Below are 24,478 nucleotides of genomic sequence, written 5' to 3'. Positions count from 1 at the left end.
ACTTTCACTCACCTGGTGATCACTTTGGTTGATGAGGTCAGGTTCTGCAGATTTAGGAAACTGGACAGTTTGTATGCATCTTCTTGACATATCACTCGGGTATCCAACCTCCAACCTTTTCATGAATTATGTATATAACGTTAACTATTTGCTATAGTGGCCTATGAGTTATATTAAATAACTTAGTTCGTCTAGTTATAGTATGATTGCTTCTTCGTTCTTTTACCACTTTCTAAGCCACGTATAAGAGAAAGTCATAGAGATTATACAACAACCATAATCTAAGAAGCTATGTATCAAACCAAAAGCTGGGAAAAATAATAATAATATAAGTTCCAATAACATATTGAGAACTTGATTGTCATTAAAACAAAAGCGGTTCCTCAAGTTCTTCTTCCGAGACATCTCATTTTCTTTCATTGTTGTGCAACTGATACTTTAAGTGATCATTGCAAATTTGCAATGACAACTGCCCGTTATCAAGATTGTTTCTACAAACCCTAGGTGGAACTTAGGTTCCAATCAAAACGCATGATATCAAATGTGTATAACTCATTCACAAACAAACCCTAGGTGGGATATACTACCAGTTTGCTATTGAAGCAAAAAGTTCTTGTAGCAAATTTGGTTGAAGATGTAAATATAGTGCAAGAGGTACTTGTCTTTGCTGCATAGTGTTAGAGGAACGTATACAGTCTCCGTTTTGAGGGCTATTTTATATTCAACGTAGTAAACCGGCCAAATTTTATATAATAGAATCATAGGGAAAGCTTTACGTATTCGGATTGGTTGTAAAAGTAAACAAAGATGGTGGAAATCAGTTAAATTATTCTAATCAAAGATGCATTTCTCTATTACAAAACATCCACTTCAAGCACAATGTGCTCAACTCGAATTGGCTCTAACAAAGAGAGAGACAAACTTATTTCCTTACTTTCTCAATGAATAATCAAGCAAAAATGTGTTGTCTATGTTACATAAAATCAATAATAGATGAATTACTACGTATAGTTAAAAATGTCGATTGTGCCAAATCCACCAGTTGAAAACGCATTACATAGAATACGGATGAACTCTGACGTGGTCCATCTACCAGTTCTACATACTGTGCTCTGCCAACTACCACTGCAATGACAAACAGTCCATCTTAATATCTACGCGTTTGTTTCTATTATGCATGTCTGAATGCAAAGATAAAATATATTACATTGTAAGAAAAAGTAAAAGAAGAATCCAAGTTGTAGCTTGAACGGATTTGCTACGCATTTGACACTCAGACAGATTTAGTTGTCACTGTATAGCTCATACCAACCGTGAAGCTGCTTTTTGTAGCAACACGTGTTCAAAATGTCCCTAGTCAAATGCTTCGTATCGTCCTGAATAAGTCCGAGCACACGCGTTTGTTCCTGAAAATATCAACAACCATATCACATATTGAAGGTATATAAAATGGCTATTTCAAATCAAATGTTTGCTTGCAGAATTAACTTAGAGTTTTACCTTTCGTCTCACTGAGCAAAATTTACAGTCGGATTCAGAATGAGGGAGAAGCTGGTTAACAATAAACCTGTGAACTGGCACATTTTCTTTTCTTAAAGATGCATGTAATCCCGAAGACTCAGTTTATTGCCATGACCTAAAAGGAAAGGTAATAGCCAAGTGAATATGCCAGAAGGAGAGACCGACTTCTATTCAAATTTATCCTTAATGGGGTAGAAGAATAAAGCTAAGCGTCTCAGTAACCACATGTAAACTAATGATCTTATGAACAGGTAAGAGAATGTTGCTATGGTTACAACGACAAACTCAGTAGTGTCCACTTCACGGAAAACATTTAGAACTTTCTCCATTCTCTCTTTCAGTTGGTCCAACTCGTTGGACTGTTTCAAAAGAAAACGAATCTTTAGAAAAATTCAAAAAAAAAGAATTGATTCAAGAGAAAATGCCTATACTTACAGGTCCTTGTTGTATCTCCTTTTTGCCAAAGACAGACGTAAAGGCTAAAGCTGCCGCAGTGATCTTCTTCTTGAGCTGAATATCAAATACAGCTAAGCTAAGCTAAACACAACAAAAGGATAAAAAAAAAAAACTGAATGCTCAAACCTTTGTTATTTTGCCAATTGAAGAATCATAGAAATTGGACAGAGAAAGAGGCCGCAAAGTATGTCCCTGCAAGAACACTATTCAAAAATTATAAAAGAATCCACCAAGTGGAATACTCCAGACTTAGAATATATATATACTAACCGTGGGAGCAGTATCGAGGACTATATGTGTAAACCTATTGTATTCTGGTGACTCCATAAATTGAAGAACCTGTCAAGACTTCAGAGATCTCAACATTAGTTATAAAAAAATAAAGTTCATCTTCAGGGGATCCCAACATACGTGCCTTGGATATAACTGATATTTCGTCAAATACCAGGTGATGCAGCATTGAGCATATCTTCAAGATTCAAGCTCCCTAACTACAAAAAAAAAATGGACAACGCATCTCCATGACATTTACAAAGTTTTCCCAAACCAACAAAAGTAGAAAAGAAAAGAGATCTGATTTCATCCTTTCATTCACTGTACCAGTCAATAGCTTGCCCGGTAATCAGAAACGGCATCGAGCACTTTGACAAACGAAATCCAAGGTATAAGATTTTTTATTTGAAACAGAACATAATTCACAGAGAAAGACATAAAAAATAAATGTTGATATTTCAGATAATAGCATCCAAATAGAAATCAACGACACAAAGCCCTATCAATCAGAGTTATGGAAGGGAAAGTTTTATGAGATTCCTAACATATAAATCATCAATAAATAAGTTTTCTTTGCTATTTTTACAGATCCAGAGAATGATTTCAAGGGTAGGAAACTAACCTTTTTATAGGTTTAAAAACACCGACTTGGAGAAGAGAAAGATACATTTAATGTCAGATCGTGGTTGATGGAGTTAAGAAGGCAATAAGAGGAAACGAATCTGTAACTCGAAACGTTTCGATGATTGACTATACCGGAAGATTAAACGTCGCGATTAAAGACCTAGAAAGAGATCCCTCACGTCTATTCTAGCATCTCAATCTCTGGAGACTTCATTATTGGTGTCAGCGAAGGTATATGAAGGTCGTCTTTGTCAGAGTGTAGAGGAAGATGAACCTAAAACATGTTTGCAACTGATGAAGACTATCAGTTTTGTTGCTATTGGGCTGGAATGAAATAAAAGATAAAGCCCAAAAATGAAGCCTATAGAACGGTAAATGAAAAACTGCGTTTTGTTAATAAAGCCGTGCTGACGTGTCCGAATGCAGGTTTCCTATTGGACGATTTTCTTATCCTACGTGGATGGCCTAACTGAGGCTCATATATCCCTTTTAGTATTAGTTAGATACTCTTGTTTCAATTTAAGTGTTGTTTTGAATTTGTACATACAAATTAAAAAAACAATTCATTTTGTATATTTTCTATATAAAAACATAATTACCTTTAAAAATACTAATCATATTTCAAAAAATAAAAAATAAATTGTTAAATAAAATTACTAAATTTTGCATTGAAAGTCGAAAAACATTTAATATAAAACGGTATAAACATGTTAACGATGGTTTTAATGTAATTATCTTACAAAATTTAGTGATCGTTTATTTTCATAATAAAATCTCTCTTCTAGCCATTTAATTTGTACATCATATCTTTTTAATTTATTTTTAAAAAAATATAAACATATTAAAGATGGTTTAGTGTAATTATCTTAGAGAATTTAATGATCGATCATTTTCATAACGAAATCTCTCTTCTAGCCATTTAATTTGTTTTCCTATTATATCAAATGTTAAGTGTACAGGGAGAATAGCATTTTCTTATTAATTACAAATTGACTATTTGAGTGGATTGTAAAGGAACATCTGAGGTTTGAAATAAATGTTTTTTGTGTCAAATCAAATGTTGATGTATTAATATGTTTGTGTCTGTATAGATCAGACCTGAATCCGACCAAACAACTAAAAACTAGAAGGGATCACAAATCATTCAAACCAATCTATAAATTTCAAAGCAACTACAAACAATTAAAATGGAGAAGACAATATGAAAATTACAACGTTGATAAACATCAGGTGATAGAATTAGGGATAGTCTAAAATTACAGAATGAAAAATAAGATTAAAAGAGAAGCATTCAAGCATATACAGATAGATGTTAAAATATATTGGAGACTTGAAGCTTTGAAGGTGGAGGTTCTGTTCAAAGATGACACGCTGGAAAACAAGCAGCGACATTTATTTTCTTATGTTCCACACCATTTCAGCTGTGTGAGCCACATGAAGTCTTATTAGCAGACATCAATAGCCTGGAAATCAAAGTATAGTAATGGTTTGGTTGAACAACCCACCAATTGGTAACTCATTGCTTATTCTGCTTCTGTGTCTCACTTGTGGAATTGATATATAAAAAGGTGTGACAAATGAACGTGAAAAATGCACAGATCTACTTTCAGCTATATGTTGATATAGAAGTTTGATGGCGATTGGCATGCAGGGATGTCTATTACAAACCATTACTTATATAAATGGTCTAGTGAACCGTAGAAAGCTCTTTTATGATTGGGATTATCCGTAAGCTTTGTTTGTTTTCTCTAACACTTGGGTCTTTATCATATTGATTTTGGTTTGCTGACATGAGGAATCATGGACTGGAGCCTCATTACGAGAATGATAGAATTAAATGATCATTAGTGATGGATGCAAAGATGGTTATGTGGTTGCTCATTACCAAAGCCTTGCCGAGATGACTTGTCAAGACCAAACGCTCTCTCTGCTGCCGCGGTTGATAAAACTCAGAAACGTAAAGGCACATGTTTCTGTTCAGCTTGCGTTTTGGTTTGCGTCTGTGTTCACAGGTACATAAAGATAATATGGTTATGATTTGGTTTGTTAGCATAATGTTAGATTATATATGTAGTTTAGTTGTATATCTAAAATATCATTTGATGTCTTTTTATTGACATGTGGTATGGAGTCATAGGACCATAGTATGGTCACCATACTCCACTCTATATTTCAGAGTGACTCGTGTCGCATCAAGTAAAAGATTCGAAACTAGTGAAACCTTTTGTTAAGGCTATCCACCTTGCATATATTGATTATACTCAAATACGTCCAACACATCGAATGTTGATCTCCAAATACCAAAAAGACCCTTCGTCGTCTTTTAAATATACTCTCCGGTATAAGGAGAATTAAGACATTGATATTCTTCCGACAAAGCAAAAAGTCAGAGAAAGTGTGACATAGGTATCTGCTAATGTGCTAATGGATAAACATGACGATAAGATCAATCATTGTCTCACAACTTATATCATTTAGGTGCAGTTCATAATTATTTGAGGGAAAAAAAAGACTTAGATCTGTTCTTTTGTTTCTGATGGCGACAGAACAACAAGCTGAAGTTGGAAGGGAGACCTCATCTGCTTCACGAAGATTTTCAAGGAACAGAGATTTATATCTCTTCTTGCCTTTCCTCTTCTCTGATCAAGAATCATCAGATGGAGACCACAACGTTGCTTCGTGGCGCGAGAGAATCATTCTTGTCAACCCTTTTACACAAGGAATGATCGTACTCGAGGAGTCATCAGGGTTAAATCCTCTGCTACGAGACTTACTTGAGTCACGCGAGGAAGGTCATCCTCCAGCGTCAAAGGCTTCCATCGATGCGATGAGGGTCGTTGATACCGACGGCTGGGGAGGAGAGTGTGTGATATGTTTAGAGGAATGGAAGGCGGACGAGACGGTGAAGGAGATGCCGTGTAAGCATAGGTTTCATGGAGGATGCATAGAGAAATGGTTAGGGTTACATGGGTCGTGTCCTGTTTGTAGGTACGAGATGCCTATTGAGGGAGATGAGGTTGAAAGGAAAAGAAGTGACGGGGGAGAGATTTGGGTTATGTTTGGTAGAAGTTCTTCTGGTCATGATGGTGGAAACAGTGATGGTAACACTGCTGGATCTGGTGGCACATGATGTGTTCTTGATTCCTAGAATTAAGGTTTTGAATAAACTTTTGTTTTGATCAAAAAAATAATAATAATAAACTTTTGTAGAAAGCCTTGTGACTTTTTTTTTTCATTTCTTCCATGAAGAGTTACGGTTCTTGTTTCTTGAATTTCATGTATTTAAGTTAGGGATTTTCAAGAACTTTTTTTTAGTTTTGGACTGCATTCTCACACACAAGAATCTATATAATTTTAACATATATTATTAAGAGACTCAGGTTTCTTGTAACCTAATAGACTAGTCCTATTTGTTGGACTTGTAGTTGGACTTGTAACTTGTTTCCATGACCTTGAAACTATTTAAATTCAGACCCAAGTCCTCACCGTCTAGGCCTCCAAATGCTTTCTTCCGGATAGATTGTTCTACGCAAAGGACATCATCGTCCCACCTTCTCTTCTTCCGATCCATCACTTCCTCTGGTTTGATCTCCATAAACTGAAGCTCGTCTGATCTCCTCATAATGGTCTGAGAACGATGATCCAGTTTTGCTTCTGAGCTTTCTGATGATGCCAACGAGCAGTCAACTGAACTTCTCGTCGACTCATTTCCTCTGTTTTCTGGTTTCTTGGTACACAAGAAATCGTATTCTTCCTCAACCTCGTTATCTTCATCTGCTTGTGTCAGTGCTGAGATAGAAGAACTGAGGCAGTTTCTATTCGCCATCGATGCTACTGCATAGAGATTAGAAGATTTGTAACCGGAGAGAGTTTCTTGAGCTTTCAGTAACACTGACTGTAAATATTTCCCTTGTGCCTCTATTCTCACTTGTAACTGCTGCTGCATCTAAAACAAAAGCAGAAACGTTCAAACTTCTAAAGCAAGAAACCTCTCATTGTAAACACCGTGGTTCATTCAGAAGCATAATGTTATTACTTCGATTTGTTCGTGGAGCTTCTTCTGGACTTCCATTTGTATTTCTACCGCTTCCTTGATTTGCAAGTTTCTGCTTTTATGGAAACGAAGAAAATGAATTCAAAGAGGCTGGAACTATTGCTATGAAAATATTAATACTATTTGTTTTATGAAAATCATTACTTGTTAGGTTCGTCATGTTTTTCTTCGGGGACAATAATGTCTAGTTGATCTCCAAGATCTTCTTGACTCTGACATTCTTGGGATCTTCCCGCTGAAGAAGAAAACATCATCAACAACCAATCAAGATAGATTAAACTCACTTGTAATTATCTATTTTCATAACTCTAAACCAGTAAGAATTTAATAAATATAATTAATTTTAAAAAATTTACAATAAACTATTATTAATTTATAAAAATGCATTGAAAATACAAACGTATAACATCATCATTGATCATAATTAAATATTCTCCCGTTTTATTATAATTGTCATTTAAAGTTTTTACACACGAATTAAAAAAAAAAGGATTAAATTTTATGTCATTTTTATTTAATGCATTATATTGTTTTATTTTGTTAATTAATGAACTAAAAGTAAGTGTAAAAATTAAACTGAAAAATTAAAATATTTAATATTAACCTTAAGAATATAAAATGACACTCGTAATGAAACAAATTTCAAAAGTTAAAATGATAGTCAAAATATGAAACAAAATGAGTAATATTAACCATCTTGCTTGTTGCCAATGAATCTCTCGCTTATCCCGAGCCGATATTTCTGAAGAGTTAAAAGAAATAGAACAAGAATCGGCCAATTTAGAGTATGTAAATCTCAAGAAACTGAGGTAAAAAATAAATTCGAATCAATGGAAGTTTGTCCAAAAACCTGTAAATGACTCTTGAGATGGTACAAAGTAAGCTCAGGAATCTCGAGAACCCTCATCAAACCCTTAGGCGTCGCCTCTAAAACAACCACATAACAAAACAAAAATGAAAAACTAACTAAGAAATAAGACCTAACCACCCAAACTTGATAAGGTTCCAAAAGGACAAAGGGAACTGAAACAGAACTGTTTGGTCCCCCAAGTTGATTAACGGCGTCGATGAATCTGTGATGAAGCTCATAACTCCATCTCAATCTCGGTTTAGGTTCCTCTGTCTTGTGATTCTTATCATTATCCATCTTCTGTAATAACAATCAAGAATGGTTCAAGAAGATTGGGTTTGTTGGCTCAGATATGGAGATTATACTTTACAAGTAGTTGTTGTAGTCTTCTCTTTTTTTCTTCTTCTTGGTCTTTATAATCTTACTAGATTTTGACCCGCGCTTCGAAAGCGCGGGTTTTATAGGTTATATACGAAGTTGAAAATGTGATAGTATTTTAAGTATATTGTGTATTATTATGTTATAAAGTCGTATTATATCGAATACATAAATTTGTTTAAAATTATATAACTTATGTATAAGTATATTCGGGATTTTTTATATACACTCTTATGTAAATCTTTCTTAAGTATGAACATTTTACCTAAATTTGATAAACGAACCAAACCAATACGAAATACAGGTTGAAGTTCGAGATTGGGAAAAAGTTACCTATTAGATTTTTTTGGATATGTGGGTCTCTGTCGGGTACCTAAAGTACCCTGAATGTTTTGTTCATATTATGTATATTTGAGTAATTCATATATGTTTTCAGTATAAAAATAATATTGTAAAATTTGGATTCGCATTTTCTGTTATAATTTCAAGTTTTGGGTAAAATTTCAAAATATATTTAAAATATTGGATATTTTTGGTTTGTGGGTAAGATTTTGGTCTTTTAGATATTTAGTTATTTCTGGTATTTTTTTTTTATTTTGGGTATTTTCATGTTTTGATTTTTTGACTTTTCGGATTCTTTAAATCTTTTTGTGTGAAATACTCGAACCGAGCTAGACTCATTACGTAGCCAAATTACATAATAAATTTTATAGATACTTGAATTATTGACTCAAACTGACCTGGAACTAAAAGGAACCGATCTGAACAAAAATCATTCAAATACCTAGTTGGATATAAATGCCCAAGACCCAAAGAACTTGGATCTGAAAGAAACCGATTTATATTTGACCAGAAGATCCGAATGACCAAATCTAACATTTCACTATATTTTTGTGCATTTTATAAAAGTTACATTTGTTAAGTTGATGAAACTTAAGATTTATTTGAGAGGTTTTTGACTAATTTAATAGTATAGATTTGTAGGTTTTTTGTTGAGTAGTAAAAAAAAGATTTGTTTGGTTTTTGATTATTTAAGCTTATCTTAAATATTAAATTGTTATTTATCAATAAAATAAAATTAAGATAATATATAATTTTTAAATTTATCTTAATTATGAAGTTAATGAGACATATTTAGAGAAAAGTATAATAAAGTGTATGTGATATTATATTTTCGTTAACCAAATTTATGTGGTAGTATATATATGATATAATCTTTTCGTTTACAAAAAGATATGGGTCCAATAAATAAAAGGTTTGACTAAATGATTGTTAGTAAAATTAAAGGTAACATATTATTTGTCCAAATCAAAGTAAGACCAGAATATTATTAGTTAATAAAAGAGTCCAAACAACTTTTTTAAGTAGATTTATTAAAACTCATTCTCTTTTAATAGTATTGATTCTAACACCATATCTGGAAACCTGAGTGGGGTTCTCTTGGAGAAGGGAATATATGCTCTCTTGACCCTTTCTTCTTTCTTTTTTTCTTTTTTGTTTTATTTTATTTTTTACCTTTTTCGCATTTTACGTTTTAGTATTTGACTATTTGTTTCCCTTTCCTTGAATACCTCCGGATTTTACACCGTTTTTTATATACTATTTTTAAAAAAAATTGTAACTAATTTTGTGTAACTTTTTCTTCTTTGACTTGAAGTGTTTGGACAGAATCTATGATACCCCGAGGTCAGATAAGAATAAAGTTTGTACACTTGTTAGGTTATGGTCTTTACACGACATCTATCGTAATGGACACTTAATTAACGTGTATCACACTTCTTTATAGGTCATTTCAACCAAATAATTTTAAATGAATACTATTTGAGAATGGGCTAAGGATTACACCAAACTGCTTATTTGATAAAGTGAACTGTCGCTTTGACTGGTGAGGTTAGCCTCCTCCAGCCTCTGGTGTTAGATCAGGATCTGAGATTTGGCTGTAATTTGTTTCTTCCTCAAGACTGATTCTGCTCAAGGTGATCTAAGATCTTTTTCGAAGTGGATGTATAATATTTTTCATTGTATGGAATCATATTACTTGATTTCCGAGATATCTTAATAAAAAGATTCGAAATTTCATGGTTATAAGAATATAAGCTAGTATATAATATGCATCACTAATAACAGCCACTTTATGTTTATTTTGTTGCTATTATTTTTTTTTGCCATTATAAATCACAAGAAAATGAGAAAAAGATACAGTAAATTTTTTCAGACAACAAAGGCACTCACATTATGAGAGATTTTATCATTAATCTCTCAAACTCTTTGAAAACCTTTTTATTAAAATATTATTATTTCTAATAAAAGATTCTTCTTGAGAATCCTTAATATGAATGGCCTAAGAATTCCAATCAAAGCAATAAGGAATGCCTGCATCGCGGTCAAGACGACAAGGGGCTGGTTCATAAATGTACCAAATACATTCTCTACAAACTCCAAATTCACTTTTTGGAGTATCATCTCTATCTACCCTGAAAATATCAAATGTTACCTTATTTCCGGGCCACTCGAAAGTGCAAGTGTATCTCGTCGTTTTACGGAGATTGACACGAAACCTAAAATCAAAGCTAGATCCAGGTAACAGCTCTTTTACCCCCAGATCTTTCTCTTTATTCGTGCAATGCGCGATCAACTTTGCTTGTGAGGTCAGTTTGTTAACAACTACGACATGTTTAGGTGCGAATGGTAAAATCCCATCGGTGGACGAGTGGTTTCCGAAAGATGATGATGTTTTGAGGACAAGTAAGAATGAGAATAGCACTAATATGAATTGGTTATTTGTAGATGAAGCCATTGATGGGATTAAAGAGATAGTTTGTGAAATGATCATATTCGTCTTTATTTCGAAAGTAATTATTGATGTAATAACATGCTTTAGTAAAAGAACTGTTGATTATATATCTACGTAATCACAAGTCACTGTGTACGTTTTTTTAATCAATAAATGTGTAAAATCTAGACATGTTCTTTATTAACTAGTTAATCTAGTAATAATCGAATTGAAAGCTAGATTTAATGTTCTTTAATTAATTATTTTTAAAAATGGTTAGATCTTTGAAATACTCTACATTGTTCTCTGTGATTTTAAGCAAAAACAAAAAATACCTTTTAATAATTAAAATGGTTAATTTAAGCAAATTTTGAAATCATGATCGATGTTTCTCACTGATCAGAAGAACATAATAATAACGTTAATTATGATTGGAGGAGTTTTTGCAGTACTTGTAAGGGAAGGAGAATCAAAGAATGTAACGATGAAATAACTTTACACGATAAAAAGCTTCATAAAAAACTTTTAAAAGAAGAAACACCCTCTACCTTGTTTTTCTTTAAAGGCATCCACGCAAAGAAAGTGAACCGATCATATACCATACAACTGCTAAAGGAAACCATTTATAAAATAATGTATTTTAAAGTATATATGCATGGTCTATAAATGACCACTACGATGATCCATATGACATGGAAAGAGGCACCCAAACACTGCTAAAGTTTTATCCACTTTGAAAATGATCTCCTAGGTGATTTGTGCACTTTATTGTTGAATGTTTTCGAAGTTATTTGGGAAATTGCCACAAATACCACATTCATAGTACCACTTTTCATGTTTACACTAACCACTTTTACATTCCCTTTTAATGAAGGGTAAAATACAATTATACCCTTAGGGTTAACTAATCTAGACTTAGGGTTTAGAGTTGAAGGGTGGGGTAGGGTTTTGGAATGTGAAATTTATGATTCTAATAAATATATAAATACTTAAAAAATATATAAAAAATAGTTTCAAACATAATTTTCGTTTTTCAAAAAGAAATTTGAAAAAAAAATAAAAAAAATTCGAAAAAATTCAAAAAAAAATTTTTATAAAAAAGTTCGAATTTGAAAAAGTATAATTCGAAAACATAAAAAAATATTTTTTTATTTTTTTTTATTTTTTTATTTTTTTATTTTTTTTTTATTTTTTTATTATTTTTTATTTTTTTATTTAAATAATAATTTATTATATATATAAATAAGAAGGGCATAAGAGTCTTTTGCCACTTAATGAAGAAGGTATTTTTGAAAATGTCTCATTAGTGGTGGTAAAAATGAAAAGTGGTACCATGAAAGTGGTAAACATGTAATTTCCCCAAGTTATTTTGCGTTAGAAATGAAATTATGGGTGCTAATAATTCATCTGTATACAAAACATTCATTTTTGGATGAAGCTCATAACTCCATCTCGGTTAAAATTCCTTTGCCGTGTGATTCGTACCAATATTTGTTGTGGATCTACAAAAGTCTATAATTTTTTTTGTTCTTTTATCTTTGAACCATTCTTGATTTCTATTGAAGAGAGCTTTTTAGATCCACCACAAATATTATCAAATCTCGTTTCGGATTTAGAGAGAACATAAACAATATAATGAAATTTCATGTTTATATGAAAATATAACAATTATTAAAAGAGAAAAGTGATAAATATGTAACAACAATGTCAAAACAGTTACAAAAGAAATGATTTCAAATTGCAAACCGATTTATTTATTTCATTTATAACACAACAATACGAAAGAAATATTTCTTTTCTTGATATGAAAGAAAGATACAATAAATATTTTGATATGACTAAGAAGCCCATGGAAAACAGTAAGGAGAGCCTCCATCGCGTTTCATACGACATGGACCTGACTCAGATATATGCCAAATACATTCTCTGCATATACCACACGTACTTCTTGGATTATCGTCTCTATCAGCTCTAAAAATGTCAAATCTCTTTACGTTTCCATGCCACGAGAAAGTGCAAGTATACACGGCTGTTCTGCGTATATTAAGATGAAACCTGAAATCGAAACTTTCATCAGCTAATATCGCTTTAAAGCCTAAATCTTTCCCTTTGTTCCTGCAGTGCAAGACCATTCCTTCACGTGTGACCAATTTGTTAGTGATCATAACATGTTTAGGTAAGAATGGCACATCTCCATTGACAGAGTGTTCAAGTGATAAAGAAGTTCTTAAAATAATTAGATATGTTATTAACACGAAAATGAGGTGACGGTTTGTTAAGAATACCATGGATGCCTTTTACTGGTTTGGAATATAGTTTTTTTTTGTGTGGTAGTAGTATTTATAAATGAAAACATTTATTACTTTCTTTAATAACTTTGTTTTCATTGTTTTCTTTTAGCTTTTAATGAGAATAAGAAATCTGTCATTTATAGGAAAGTATGCGAAATCTGTGAGTTATTAAACATAGAGGTAAAAATATTTTCTCATAAAACTTTATTCTCTCCGTTTTACAAAGAGTGTCACCTATACATTTTTCATACATTAAAAAACTCAATAAATGCATTCATGTTTTCATTAATGTCATCTACTTAACCAATAGCATTTTAAATAAATAAATTTATTTATAAGATCAATACATTTTATAATTAATATTAAACTAAAAATAAAAATAAATTGTATTGAAATTATAAAACGACATTTTTTATGTAACAAGAAAAAAATATTAAAGTGATATTTAATATAAAACATATAGAGTATTATATAAACATATTGAAATAAAATCATTTCTATAAAGGCTCTATAATAGAGTTATTTATTTTAGAAAAAAAATACAGAAATGTACATTAAAGATGCTTTAAAACACATATGCGTTCCTGGCATTCAATCATCGACCTCCACTACATGAGATTCGATGCAATTTTAATTCCTATTCAGGAACTCTCATTGAGTGTATATACAGACGGAGTCACAGCGTGCATGCAAATCCATTTGTTGGTTAATTATCCTTAGGCGGATCTAGAATGGAAAAAAAAGTAGAAAAATAATATAAATAAAGTGTAAAAAAGACAGGGGAAGAATCGACCCATGATTAATTGGGGGCAACTAGTGGGCTTTTAACCAACCTAGCTGCAAGACATCTACTGATTTTCAGTATAAATAAATTTATTTTTAACTTTTAGTGGGGGCAGCTGCACCCATGCTGACCTATGTTGGTTCGCCCATGAATTCCTTTTAGCAAAAATCGCATACAGATACTATCGAGAATGGCTAATCAACATATTTATTTCTCTGAGCTCAAGGCTGGTCGCTGTCGGGAGAGTGTTGTAACAAGGCTCCTTCCATTCTGAGAATTCGTTTTCTTGAACAGACAAGATTAACATAGGTTGCAAAGCGCAGCAACTTGATCCCCAAGGAGCTTTTTAGGTTTCAATCAAGGTCACGACTCACGACAACTAAAAATATTTACACCACACCACTTTTCCTTCCTTTTTTTTTTCTTTTTAAAATGTGATATTTAAAGAGAAATTGCATTATGACAAAAAACCTATTTTAGTAAATAACTATGGCCATTTAAAGAAAAAAAATAATTCTACGTTCACTTTTTTTTTAGAGGGGGGGGGGGAGGGGGTTCAACATGTATTGGGAATAAAATTGTAAAACGTCTTCAATATTTTATTGTCCAATGGTTTAAAAAAAAACTTTATGGCTTTTTTTTGGTTATTCACCAAATTGCCTCATGCTGTTTGTTTCAATAAAATTGTAAAACGTCTTCAATATAAAAAAATAGCAAGTATTAAAAACTATAAAACAGAAACACGTAAACCCTTAATCACACCACTAGGGAATCATAAGAACACAATGACGACGGCAGTAGAGAAGACGAAACCTTCTCAATCTCCCGCCACCTCCTCCGACGTCGTTTTCATCGTTACCTCACGATGTAGTCCTCAACTGTTTGGCTCGCGTCTCAAGAAGCTATAGTCCAATCTTATCTCTCGTCTCCAAGAGTTTCAGAACACTCATGACCTCACCTGAGCTCCACGCAACACGAACCCTAATCGGGAAAACAGAGGATTGCCTCTACGTCTGCTTAGACCTTGACAATAATAACCCTAATCCTCGCTGGTTCACACTTTCACAGATCCCCGAACAACAGAAACTCATACCAATCTCTCTGACTCACTATAAAGTTCATATCGGTTTTTTCAGTTGGTTCAGCGATTTACATGATCGGAGGCTTCCACAAGAGAAAGGGAAAGAGAAGCAGAAACGTGTCGATCCTCGACTGTGGAACGTTAACTCATCAGTGTCGTAGACTCCCTAAACTGCGTGTACCTCGAAGAACTCCAGAAGTCTACACGGATGTAGTCCACGGTAACATCTATGTGGTTGGAGGCAGCAGGGCTATTAAGGACTATGGAGAGATTTACAATCCAAAGATCCAAACGTAGGAGCCGTTATCGCCGAGTGTGGATCTATATGGATTGAAAAAGTGTGCCCCCTTGAATATTTGTACAGTAGAGGGAGATAATAACGTGAAGTGTGTAATATCGGTTGAGAAAGGGAAACTAGTTTGGTGCAATGACGGTTGGAGTTTGGTCAGGGGGCTTGAAGGGTTGTCTTCAAATTCATGTTTTCCAAATAATCTTGTTTCGGTGGCGAGTTTGGGCAGAGGAGGAAGAGTGGCGGTTTGGTGGAAGAAGGTGGAGTTTGGTCGCCAAGGTCGGCATTATACTAACCAATGCAAAACTGATATTTGGTGTGCTGAGATTTCGTTTGAGATGCGACCTTGCTTGCTTCCTCCGGGATTACAGCTTGATGAGCTTTGGGGAGTTGTGGAATGGTCTAAGAGTGTGTTTACCGTTGATGGATGTGATTGTGGTTATGACTTCTTTCTACATTCTGCTGTTGTCACACTTTGATTGATCCCCCATGCATTCTCTTATTTTAGTTTTACGTAGTTTTTCAATAAATATAAATCTTTTGTTTTGACAGCAAAAAGCATGATTTAATTTTGCTTTTTGCATTCCCATTAGTGTATACCAAATTGCATCTATAAAGTTGCGTTTACGCAATGTCAATACATGAAATAGATTATGGATCGTTGAGTATGGTATAATGGTGCTTCGGTGGCGCTCCGGTAACCGCCCAAGAGGACACTGTGGCGCCGGAGAAGCTAGAAACGAGAGTTAGAGAGAGGTTAGTGAGAATTGATTTTATTTGTGTCCCTTCTAAGTATAAATTATGAGGTCTTCTAAGGTCTAACTCTATACTTTATTATCTCCTATTAATCAAGTGTATATAGTTTTAATAACCAAACAATTTTGACGTGGCAAATGAATGAAATCTTGTGAATGGCACAGAAAGAGATATCAAAAAGAGCTGAAAAAGATTGCAAAAAGCTCACTTTTATGCCAACAACATGTGGCTCTCCCATCTCTACATGTCCCCACACTTTTTTCTCCCTGTGTGGCTCTGTGCGATCCATTAATACCAACCCCATACTTCTTATACATATATATATACTCTTGTCTCACATCTTCTGTTAAAGAATAACACACATACCATCAAATCAATTTCTGCTTCACTTGCAAAGATTAGTATGTCTGAACTTAGAGATACTCCGATAAAATTGTTTGGGTGGACAATTACATCTTCTCTGTCTCCTGTTCTTAAAGATTCTTCAGATCACAGCATGGAGTATTCTTCCTCGTCTTCTTTTCCCTCACTTGGACTACACATGGTATGTTTCCGAGTTGAATATTAACACGTTTTATATTGTTTTTAGAACCTGAGAAATGTGTTTAAGGTGACTTAATATCATATGTACTGTTAAAGCTTTTGCTTGTAGAATGAGCCGAATATATATAAAGATTTGTATTTATTCATTCACAAAATTAAAAGGAAGAGGAAACCGTAGAGAAAAAAATGTATTAATTCTTCTTTGTTTGAGGCTCTTTAAAAGCTCATCTAAATTCTAAGCAAATGCTAGAAAAATGAATATCTTTTCTAATCTTTATCAGATTTAACATAGTTTAATGATGTTAGTTCTAATCCAAATTCCTCAAAATTTTCAGATGAACAACCAATCAGCTACTGATAACAGTGAACAAGACATTACAAGTCTTAACATATCATCTGATCTTAACAAAGAGTCAAAAGAAACATCTGAGAACAGCTACGACCAACACAGCGAGATCACAACAACAACTACGTCGGAAGAGAAAACAACTGAACTGAAGAAACCAGACAAGATTCTTCCGTGTCCTAGATGCAACAGCGGAGACACCAAGTTCTGTTACTACAACAACTACAACGTTAGCCAGCCACGTCACTTCTGCAGACACTGCCAGAGGTATTGGACTTCCGGTGGATCCATGAGGAGCGTCCCGGTCGGTTCAGGCCGCCGCAAGAACAAAGGATGGGTTTCCACAGACAATTACAAGCACATCAGTTCCGAGAATAACGATTATAATAGCTCCTCGACTAAGATTCTCAGCTTTGAATCTTCGGACTCTTGTATTAGTGAGAAAGGTAAGCATCAACCAAGCGATTCAAACATAACCAAATATTCTGTTTCTCAAGATTTCAAGAAGTTCCACGGGTTTCTTCCTGTGCAAGTAACATCCTCTGTTTCGCCTCCTTGGCCTTATCATCAGTACCCTCTAAACCCTAGTTTCTACCACATACCCGTCTACTGGGGCTACACGGTGCCAGTTTCGTCTACTCTAGAGACTTCCACATGTCTAGGAAAAAGGACAAGAGACGAGCTTCACACGAAAATGTTAGAGAGCAAAGACACTTCTGTGAGAGCAAGATTGGATTCACCCTCTGAGAGTATTAATGATGACGTGAGCGTAGAAGACAGAGCAACTCAGCAAAGAGCAACAACAGGGAGAGCATGTAACGTCAAACATACACTAAGAAGAAGAGAGATTCAGTAGTGTATTGTTTTGCTACCTTGTAGAAGAAGAGAAAATGTAGATACTTTTTGTTTGTGTGAAAAAGCTGAAGATAACTATTAATATCCATCTTATATATTTATATGGCACAGTAATCCTTTTGTGCATTACCCTAACGGATGGATATGCTGAAGTTATGGTCTCTTCTTTGGTAAATGTGGTTCTAAGATTAGATAACCTTTATTTCATTATTTTTCCTAGTGTATAGAATAATTCGAGAGAAGGAGTACAGAAAAGATGAGTATGTAGTTTATGTAAAGGAGAAAAAAAGCAGAGCATCTTAACTTTCTTTTGGTCATATAATCTAGGCGCCTAATATAATCCATCTAGTTGTCATAGAATAAAAGCTAAGAGGGGAGCATATAGTCTCTTTATTTGCAAAAGAAAAGTATGTAAAGGAAAAAAAGTAAATACACTTCAAATCATTTTTCTTTCTAATGATTTTGTATCTCCACTACTTCTAACTTTCAATCCATGCAAACATTCCACTCTTCATATCAACGGAGAAATATACCTTTTTCCTTTGTTTATGAATATAAAGAGAGTGATGCATTGCTAGGAAAATGTTTTTATTGTTAGCAAGAAACATTTACATGAAATTATTAGATTAAACACAATCCGTATTTCAATTTTATAAATATACATGTTTCTCAGTTAGCATGAAATATTGTTTTTGTACTTCTGTCCCGGAATCAGATTAAACACATACATTTTTTTTTTTAAATATATACACGTCTCTCTCTTTTTTTTTTTGTCAACTATACATGTTTCTTTTTTAGCATGAAATATTGTTGGATTTGGCTAAAAAAAAAAAGCTAACAAAAAAGATCCGAACGGGTGACCATTCTGGAAACAAAAAGAACTAATAAAAAAAAACGTAAAAAATAAAATAATATGAAAATAGATAGTTGTTCATTCTCAAGTTTAATAAGGAATAGTTTTGTTCTTTATTTCTCTACGAGAAAAGAAATAAGAGGAAATGAAAAAGAAAATTATTTTTTGTGAATGATGATTTTTTTTATGAACATTAGAGAATGCATTATTTCCATCATTCGTTCATTGTTCACCCGAAGTCTCCGAAAGGAATAGCTCCAGAAGGGTTTAAGCCCAATGGGCCTGTCGGAACTCCAGAACGGCTTACGTAAATTACGAATTGCAAACCGTTTTGTTTTGGGAGGGTCTTTTGCAAGCATATTGTGTTCGCTCCCTCCCGGTCTTGTTGAGCAGACTTCCAAAAGATAAAGAAATATGTTGGCATTTCACAACCTACGTACTCTAATCTTTACTGTGCTAAGTATCAAGGGGAATTCTAAAACATGGCAACAATAGGGAATTAGGAATTACTCATGTTATGACAAATTGACAATTAAACTAATGCATCACTACAGTGGACAATGAAATGCCTAACACCTTAATTTGTACGTTATGAACGTCCACACCATAAAAAAATATATACTATGTGGAATAAAAAGTTCAAATAGGCAGTGTTGCACGTACGTGAGCACAATTTATAAATGATCACAGCATGATTATTAGTGAGAATGGCGAAATTACATTGGTGGATGACAGATTTCTAAACGAAGACGATGTTTTTTGAAGTAGAACTTCAAAAATGTATAGGTCAATGGAAATAATATTTTTAATCGCCTCTATTAACTTTGACGTTTTTGGTTGAAATAGATCAAAATTTCTGTTAAGTTTTTAATATATAATGATGTGATAAATTAACATAATCTTCAAATATAAGTTTTCTACTTAAAAAGTCAAAAATAAATAACCACTTTGAGTACACCTTTTAAAAACTATGAAAACCTACATTTACTAATATGATACTAAAATAACAAATATTCAAAACCAAAAATAAGTTTACTACAAGAAACATGCAAGTATTCTTTTATATCAAAAACATGAAAAAAATATAAATATAAGAAAATAGTAGGTATGTGGCTCCGCGTGATATGAGAGAGAGACAAATAGATAAGAAGCTTGAAGAGTAGGAAAACGGTTTGGAGGGAAGAAACAAATGCAATGTGTGTGTGTGATTTGGTTAGCATGTTTCATGTTTGGCCTTTCTGTTGCACAATCTCTGCCTCAATCTTTGACAGTTCCTCATCTTCGTCTCTTTCTCCAACTCTTCACAACTACACTCTTTTAATTTCGATTCTCTCTCTCTTTAGTTGTTTTTTCTGATCACATCTTTAGTATATTTTACGTCTCTTATCCCCTTTTCTTTTTACTTTTTCTTAACACAATCTCCTAAGTTGAGAAATATAGCAAAGAGTTACTATAATACCGAGATTTTATCAAATGTTATACATTAATTAGACGCCCCACAAGGCCACAACAACAATCTACATTTTACCAATAAACGCAAACACAAGGCATTTTGCTTTCTAAACAGATAAAGATAACTTCTTGCTTTTCACTAACCAAATTAATAACTGTCATTAACTCATTATTACACCACTTTGTTCAAGTTTCATGCCGTCCCCAAGCCAAGAAAATCGAAAAAATGTGGTTGCTGCTTCGCCTTCTCCACCACCTCCTCATCTTCACCTTCCATTCCGATCCAACTCATTGGCTCATTTGGCACTCCTTTCTCGTGGCTCGTAGAGTCAATGTAAGGATATTCATACAACCCTTCTGACATGACATCAACATTATCCCCGCCCATTATTTGGTTGCCAAACATACTCACAACCATTGGAGTCTCATTGCTCTCATAACCTGAATGTTAACACACCAAAAACAAAAACCACACTAAAATATCAAAATATGCAAGGGAGAAAGATAATGAAACAAATTGATGGGAGAAAAGAGAGCAATTGGGAACCTTGAAAACAGTGGATAGGCAACACAAGCTGGTTATGGTCAGGCGTGATAGACGCATTATTAACCAAATGATGAGTCAAATTAAACTCGTGGAAAGGCTGAGTAAAGTAATGATGAGTGGAGATAAAAGAGTGGTGATTAGGGTTAGGGCTAGGATGATTAGAAAGCTGAGGTTTAAGTGGATTATTAATCATGAGCTTCCTCCTACGGTAAGCAGAGGAGTGTTCTCTATACTTACGAGCCATGATAACATGCCAATGGTTCTTGACAGAGTTATCAGTCCTACCAGGAAATAGCCTCGCAATCATTGCCCACTTGTTACCATAAAGCCTATGCGCTTGCATAAGTCTCTCTTCTTCATCCTCCGTGAAAGCTCTTCTGTTTATCCTCGGGTCCAATTGATTAAACCACCGAAGTCTACAGCTCTTCCCTTTTTAACCAAAAATATCAAAATCAAGTTACTAAAGATCACATCCTTACTTCCTTACCAAGAAGTCCCATTAAAATATATTTTTTTCTTTTAAGATTTGATTTCGTTACCAGATCTTAAATAAAGCTCATATCTTTGATTGACCCAGATGTATCAAACATATTGATTTTAAAGAAATTTTGAAAAAATCATTATAAAATATTTGATTTGATAAATTACCTGATCTTCCTTGAAGCTTTTCAGCTATGAGGTTCCAATTTTGTGGACCGTAAATGGCGACAAGCTCTTTGAGTTTAACATCCTCAGCTGGTCTCCAGTGTCCTCTCCCCAAGACCGACGGTTTTGAAGACGAGGAAGACCAAGACTGTCCACTATCTGTCGTCTCCTTCTTACCGCTCTCATTGTTACTATAATTAGGGTTATGATTATTACTCCCTTCTACGTTATCTCCAAGAGGACTCTTCAAGATATCAAACTCATGACTTGTGTTGCAGCGACGATGATGTTGAACGTTAATGTCGTTGAAAGGGAAGTCCCAAGAAGAAGCTTCTCTCCTCGCGGCGGCGACCTCATCCGTCCACCGTTGCTTTTCCGAGATAAACATGACGTTTCTGTTTCGAGAGAGAGGAAATGAAACAAGAGAGGGAAATGTCACGTCAGATTTAGACCATCAAAGGAGGAGAAAGACTATGCGGTGCATTTGCGTATTATAGATACACGTACGTAAATGTGTGTCAGAAATCTATATTTTAATAAATATATAATAATATCTTATTTGTAATATGGTGTGTGTTACGTATGGCTTTAGGTATGTGCGTGTATGTACATGTCGCGACCGTGTTTTCTGACGACTGTTAAAAAGGGTTATGGACCGTTGTCACGGACTGATTCAAACAATATAGTTATTTGCATTTATACATTATCATTATATGAGACACCACTGTTATAAGTCAGTACATATGTAGTATCGATATTCGATTTTCTGTGGACTGTTATTAACCTTTGTTCAGGTGTACCTACAATCTCATAGAAGGTCCAAAGTTTTTTCTAAAATAAATTATTTACTAAATCTCACATAATTAAGATTTGTAAACAATTATATATATATTACATGTCCGTATGTTTTTTGTGCATCAAATGTTCGTATGTTTATATATTCAAAATGTTATAATTATTACGGGTGTGTAAAAAGAGACGGTTTCAATATATATAGCGAAGCAAGTATTTTCCAAAATCATTTAACAAAAAAAAGTATAAAAAATCAATATATAATTTTTCATGTTATCTTTGATTTTTATCTTCACGTATTGTAAGATACCAGTTCAACCATGAGAGAAAAATCATGGATTATAACAAAAAGAGTGAACATGTGGTTAACTGTCGACCCAAATAGTAATAATGCGGTGAACATCTTGAACAAAATCCAAACAAATCGTACGTTTCTGCTGAATTTAATCCTCTTTTTATCAATGCTTGATATATATGTGCAAAATGACAAGGGTAAAAGAAGCAAATGAGATGAAAGAAAAGAACTGAAGCACAACTATACCTACCAGAAAGGATGAAAGCAAAAAAGAGAGTTGAACCAATGCTCGGACAACTTGTTCTTCTCATTTCATCTTCTTTAAACTTTTTAATCTCCACTTGTATCTCTTTCCTTTTTCTAATGTATTTACTACAATTAATTATTCCTGCGATTTTATAAAACCTCCCACCAAATAAGCTTGATTTTCATATAGATTGTATGTTTTCCTGTAGTGATGTTTTTAGCAGTCTAATGACTTCTATTAACCAGATACTACAAAATTATAGATTTGATTGATTTTATATACGCTAGTATGGTTTCTTCTAGGGATGGGCGTTCGGGTACCCATTCAGGTTTGGTTTGGGTTTATTCGGGTTTCGGGTTTTCAGAGTTAAAGATTTCAGCTTCATTCGGGTATTTCTAAATTTTGGTTCGGGTTTGGTTCGGATCTTTGCTGGTTCGGATAATCCATTTAAATGATTTTAAAATTTTTAAAATTTAATATATACTTTAAATTTTTCAAAATCTATAAATAAAATATTATATTACATATAAATTTGAATAACATATGTCAGAATACCTAAACTTAACATATAAATTAGTTTGGTTTGAATATTTTTATAGAGAATCAATAGATATTTCAAGTATTTTTGGTGTTTTGAGTATATTTTAGCTATTTTAGATATTTACTTTTGACTATTTATATATATTTTCAAGTATTTTAGATAACTTAAAAGTATCTTATATATTTTGGATGTTTTTAAATATACATTAAATCTAAAAATAATTACTATATTTAGATATATAAATCTATTTTAGATACATTGGGGTACCCGAAATACTTCGGTTCAGGTCGGGTTCGGTTTCGTTTTTTTTTATACCAAAATTTTGAACCTGTTCGGATATTTAATCAATTTCGGTTCGGGTTCGATACTATGTTTCGGATCGGATTCGGTTTGGTTCTTCGAATTCAGGTTTTTTGCGGAGTCCTAGTTTCTTCCATAAATCACCAAAATGCATTAAATTCTAAGATAAACGAATATAAATAGTGGAACTTAAACAATATAACAACTTTGTTCTAGTATATTTTAGGCTACCGTATATAAAATGAGAACCCTAAGATTAAAAAAGAATACACACTCCCAACCCTAACAAAGAATACTAGCGGATCAGTGGATGTGTATAAGTATAAGTAACGAGCATGAATAATAACAAAATAAAATAAATAACAGAGCATGAATAATAACAAAATAAAATAAATAATCTGTTATTAAGACCTTTTCGTATTTGACCAGAAACCCCAATTGGCAGACGTAGCCATTAAATACTAATATCAGATTCAAAGGGTCGCAGACTAGCAGTGCACGCAGTACGATCTTCCCGCACAGAGATTAACCGAACGCACTGCATATATATTTTCCTCTTCTCCATTCTTTTAAGGTCTTTTAATCGGTTAATCACTTTGGAATACATATTTATAATGCATACATGAATACGTAATTTGTGGAACAGAAGTTATGCAGCGTTATTTGATTTTTTGTTTGGCAAAACCAGCATTTAATAATTACAGTACAATTATTTTCTTGCCATTTAATGTAAAATCAGAAAATTGGGAAACCATACTAATATGTTTTTTTCTGTAACAAAACTTAACAATCCAAAAAAAAAACTTAACAATTCAACTGACAAGAGCCAGCCAGTGTGGGGGCGCCCCCAAAGTCCCTTCTTCTTTTGTTTTGTGCGAATCCATCTTTGTTACTTTGTTAGTAATCTAGTACTACCGCTGGATTTCTATTCA

At 33.4% G+C, this 24,478-nt stretch overlaps 8 protein-coding genes across 18 annotated transcripts; 3 read left to right on the top strand and 5 right to left on the bottom strand.

Moving 5' to 3' along the window:
• Positions 1-808: 808 nt before the first annotated feature.
• LOC103835614 (ATPase ARSA1-like) lies at positions 809-3,201 on the bottom strand. Of its 10 annotated transcripts, none has more exons than XR_004450554.1 (8): positions 2,873-3,197; positions 2,578-2,618; positions 2,393-2,468; positions 2,248-2,316; positions 2,104-2,169; positions 1,957-2,031; positions 1,501-1,880; positions 809-1,406 (listed from the first exon to the last, which is right to left on the bottom strand). XR_004450554.1 is itself a non-coding variant. In XM_033278139.1 (6 exons), the coding sequence occupies exons 1-6, from the start codon at positions 2,435-2,437 to the stop codon at positions 1,619-1,621; spliced, it is 357 nt and encodes a 118-aa protein (XP_033134030.1). In that variant the 5' UTR covers positions 2,438-3,189; the 3' UTR covers positions 1,500-1,618. The 10 variants fall into 10 exon arrangements, 2 of the variants coding, with proteins under 2 accessions (XP_033134030.1, XP_009110039.2); XR_004450555.1 differs by lacking the exon at positions 2,578-2,618 and having other exon boundaries at positions 2,873-2,897; positions 3,007-3,182; XR_004450553.1 differs by having other exon boundaries at positions 1,501-1,543; positions 1,674-1,880; positions 2,393-3,201.
• Positions 3,202-3,504: 303 nt separating this feature from the next.
• Positions 3,505-6,201, top strand: LOC117127545 (E3 ubiquitin-protein ligase MPSR1-like). Its single transcript, XM_033278138.1, has one exon. It carries the CDS (start codon positions 5,411-5,413, stop codon positions 6,002-6,004), a length of 594 nt encoding a protein of 197 aa, XP_033134029.1. The 5' UTR covers positions 3,505-5,410; the 3' UTR covers positions 6,005-6,201.
• Positions 6,202-6,219: 18 nt separating this feature from the next.
• Positions 6,220-8,345, bottom strand: LOC103836250 (myb family transcription factor PHL8). Of its 2 annotated transcripts, XM_009112498.3 has the most exons (6): positions 7,964-8,345; positions 7,779-7,855; positions 7,622-7,670; positions 7,073-7,163; positions 6,911-6,980; positions 6,220-6,820 (listed from the first exon to the last, which is right to left on the bottom strand). In XM_009112498.3, exons 1-6 carry the CDS (start codon positions 8,073-8,075, stop codon positions 6,281-6,283), a joined length of 939 nt encoding a protein of 312 aa, XP_009110746.1. In that variant the 5' UTR covers positions 8,076-8,345; the 3' UTR covers positions 6,220-6,280. The 2 variants fall into 2 exon arrangements, with proteins under 2 accessions (XP_009110746.1, XP_018509350.1); XM_018653834.2 differs by having other exon boundaries at positions 7,779-8,345.
• A 279-nt stretch (positions 8,346-8,624) lies between these two features.
• On the bottom strand, positions 8,625-11,836 carry LOC103835612 (S-protein homolog 5). The gene has a single exon (XM_009111788.3). The coding sequence runs from the start codon at positions 10,987-10,989 to the stop codon at positions 10,498-10,500; it is 492 nt and encodes a 163-aa protein (XP_009110036.1). The 5' UTR covers positions 10,990-11,836; the 3' UTR covers positions 8,625-10,497.
• A 610-nt stretch (positions 11,837-12,446) lies between these two features.
• Positions 12,447-14,054, bottom strand: LOC103835611 (S-protein homolog 5). Its single transcript, XM_033278002.1, has one exon. It carries the CDS (start codon positions 13,215-13,217, stop codon positions 12,768-12,770), a length of 450 nt encoding a protein of 149 aa, XP_033133893.1. The 5' UTR covers positions 13,218-14,054; the 3' UTR covers positions 12,447-12,767.
• Positions 14,055-14,194: 140 nt separating this feature from the next.
• Positions 14,195-15,892, top strand: LOC103836249 (putative F-box/kelch-repeat protein At5g02980). The gene is given in 3 exon segments (XM_009112496.3): positions 14,195-14,254; positions 14,806-15,116; positions 15,118-15,892. Coding segments are annotated over 3 exon segments (1,107 nt in total). The 3' UTR covers positions 15,854-15,892.
• Positions 15,893-16,471: 579 nt separating this feature from the next.
• Positions 16,472-18,009, top strand: LOC103835610 (dof zinc finger protein DOF1.3). Its single transcript, XM_009111786.3, has 2 exons — positions 16,472-16,674; positions 17,009-18,009. The coding sequence occupies exons 1-2, from the start codon at positions 16,534-16,536 to the stop codon at positions 17,873-17,875; spliced, it is 1,008 nt and encodes a 335-aa protein (XP_009110034.1). The 5' UTR covers positions 16,472-16,533; the 3' UTR covers positions 17,876-18,009.
• A 512-nt stretch (positions 18,010-18,521) lies between these two features.
• LOC103835609 (transcription factor MYB117) lies at positions 18,522-23,276 on the bottom strand. The gene is made up of 3 exons (XM_009111785.3): positions 21,375-23,276; positions 20,727-21,155; positions 18,522-20,620 (listed from the first exon to the last, which is right to left on the bottom strand). Exons 1-3 carry the CDS (start codon positions 21,757-21,759, stop codon positions 20,373-20,375), a joined length of 1,062 nt encoding a protein of 353 aa, XP_009110033.1. The 5' UTR covers positions 21,760-23,276; the 3' UTR covers positions 18,522-20,372.
• Positions 23,277-24,478: the final 1,202 nt, after the last annotated feature.

Source organism: Brassica rapa, chromosome A08 (assembly GCF_000309985.2).
Source record: "Brassica rapa cultivar Chiifu-401-42 chromosome A08, CAAS_Brap_v3.01, whole genome shotgun sequence".
Classification (NCBI taxonomy): Eukaryota; Viridiplantae; Streptophyta; class Magnoliopsida; order Brassicales; family Brassicaceae; genus Brassica; species Brassica rapa.
This window is presented reverse-complemented; position numbering and strand designations above follow the sequence as displayed.

Excerpts from the sequence above, each read along its gene's own strand:
- LOC103835614 (XM_009111791.3), bottom strand. The coding sequence starts at position 2,437 with ATGCTGCATCACCTGGTATTTGACGAAATATCAGTTATATCCAAG. Across the intron at positions 2,317-2,392 it reads AAATATCAGTTATATCCAAG|GTTCTTCAATTTATGGAGTC; the intron begins GCACGTATGTTG and ends AAGTCTTGACAG. Across the intron at positions 2,170-2,247 it reads TCCTCGATACTGCTCCCACG|GGACATACTTTGCGGCCTCT; the intron begins GTTAGTATATAT and ends GTGTTCTTGCAG.
- LOC117127545 (XM_033278138.1), top strand. The coding sequence starts at position 5,411 with ATGGCGACAGAACAACAAGCTGAAGTTGGAAGGGAGACCTCATCTGCT.
- LOC103836250 (XM_018653834.2), bottom strand. The coding sequence starts at position 8,075 with ATGGATAATGATAAGAATCACAAGACAGAGGAACCTAAACCGAGATTG. Across the intron at positions 7,671-7,778 it reads ATCTCAAGAGTCATTTACAG|AAATATCGGCTCGGGATAAG; the intron begins GTTTTTGGACAA and ends TTAACTCTTCAG. Across the intron at positions 6,981-7,072 it reads AAACATGACGAACCTAACAA|AAACTTGCAAATCAAGGAAG; the intron begins GTAATGATTTTC and ends CCATAAAAGCAG.
- LOC103835612 (XM_009111788.3), bottom strand. The coding sequence starts at position 10,989 with ATGATCATTTCACAAACTATCTCTTTAATCCCATCAATGGCTTCATCT.
- LOC103835611 (XM_033278002.1), bottom strand. The coding sequence starts at position 13,217 with ATGGTATTCTTAACAAACCGTCACCTCATTTTCGTGTTAATAACATAT.
- LOC103835610 (XM_009111786.3), top strand. The coding sequence starts at position 16,534 with ATGTCTGAACTTAGAGATACTCCGATAAAATTGTTTGGGTGGACAATT. Across the intron at positions 16,675-17,008 it reads CCTCACTTGGACTACACATG|ATGAACAACCAATCAGCTAC; the intron begins GTATGTTTCCGA and ends CAAAATTTTCAG.
- LOC103835609 (XM_009111785.3), bottom strand. The coding sequence starts at position 21,759 with ATGTTTATCTCGGAAAAGCAACGGTGGACGGATGAGGTCGCCGCCGCG. Across the intron at positions 21,156-21,374 it reads AAAGCTTCAAGGAAGATCAG|GGAAGAGCTGTAGACTTCGG; the intron begins GTAATTTATCAA and ends TTGGTTAAAAAG. Across the intron at positions 20,621-20,726 it reads GCCTATCCACTGTTTTCAAG|GTTATGAGAGCAATGAGACT; the intron begins GTTCCCAATTGC and ends GTTAACATTCAG.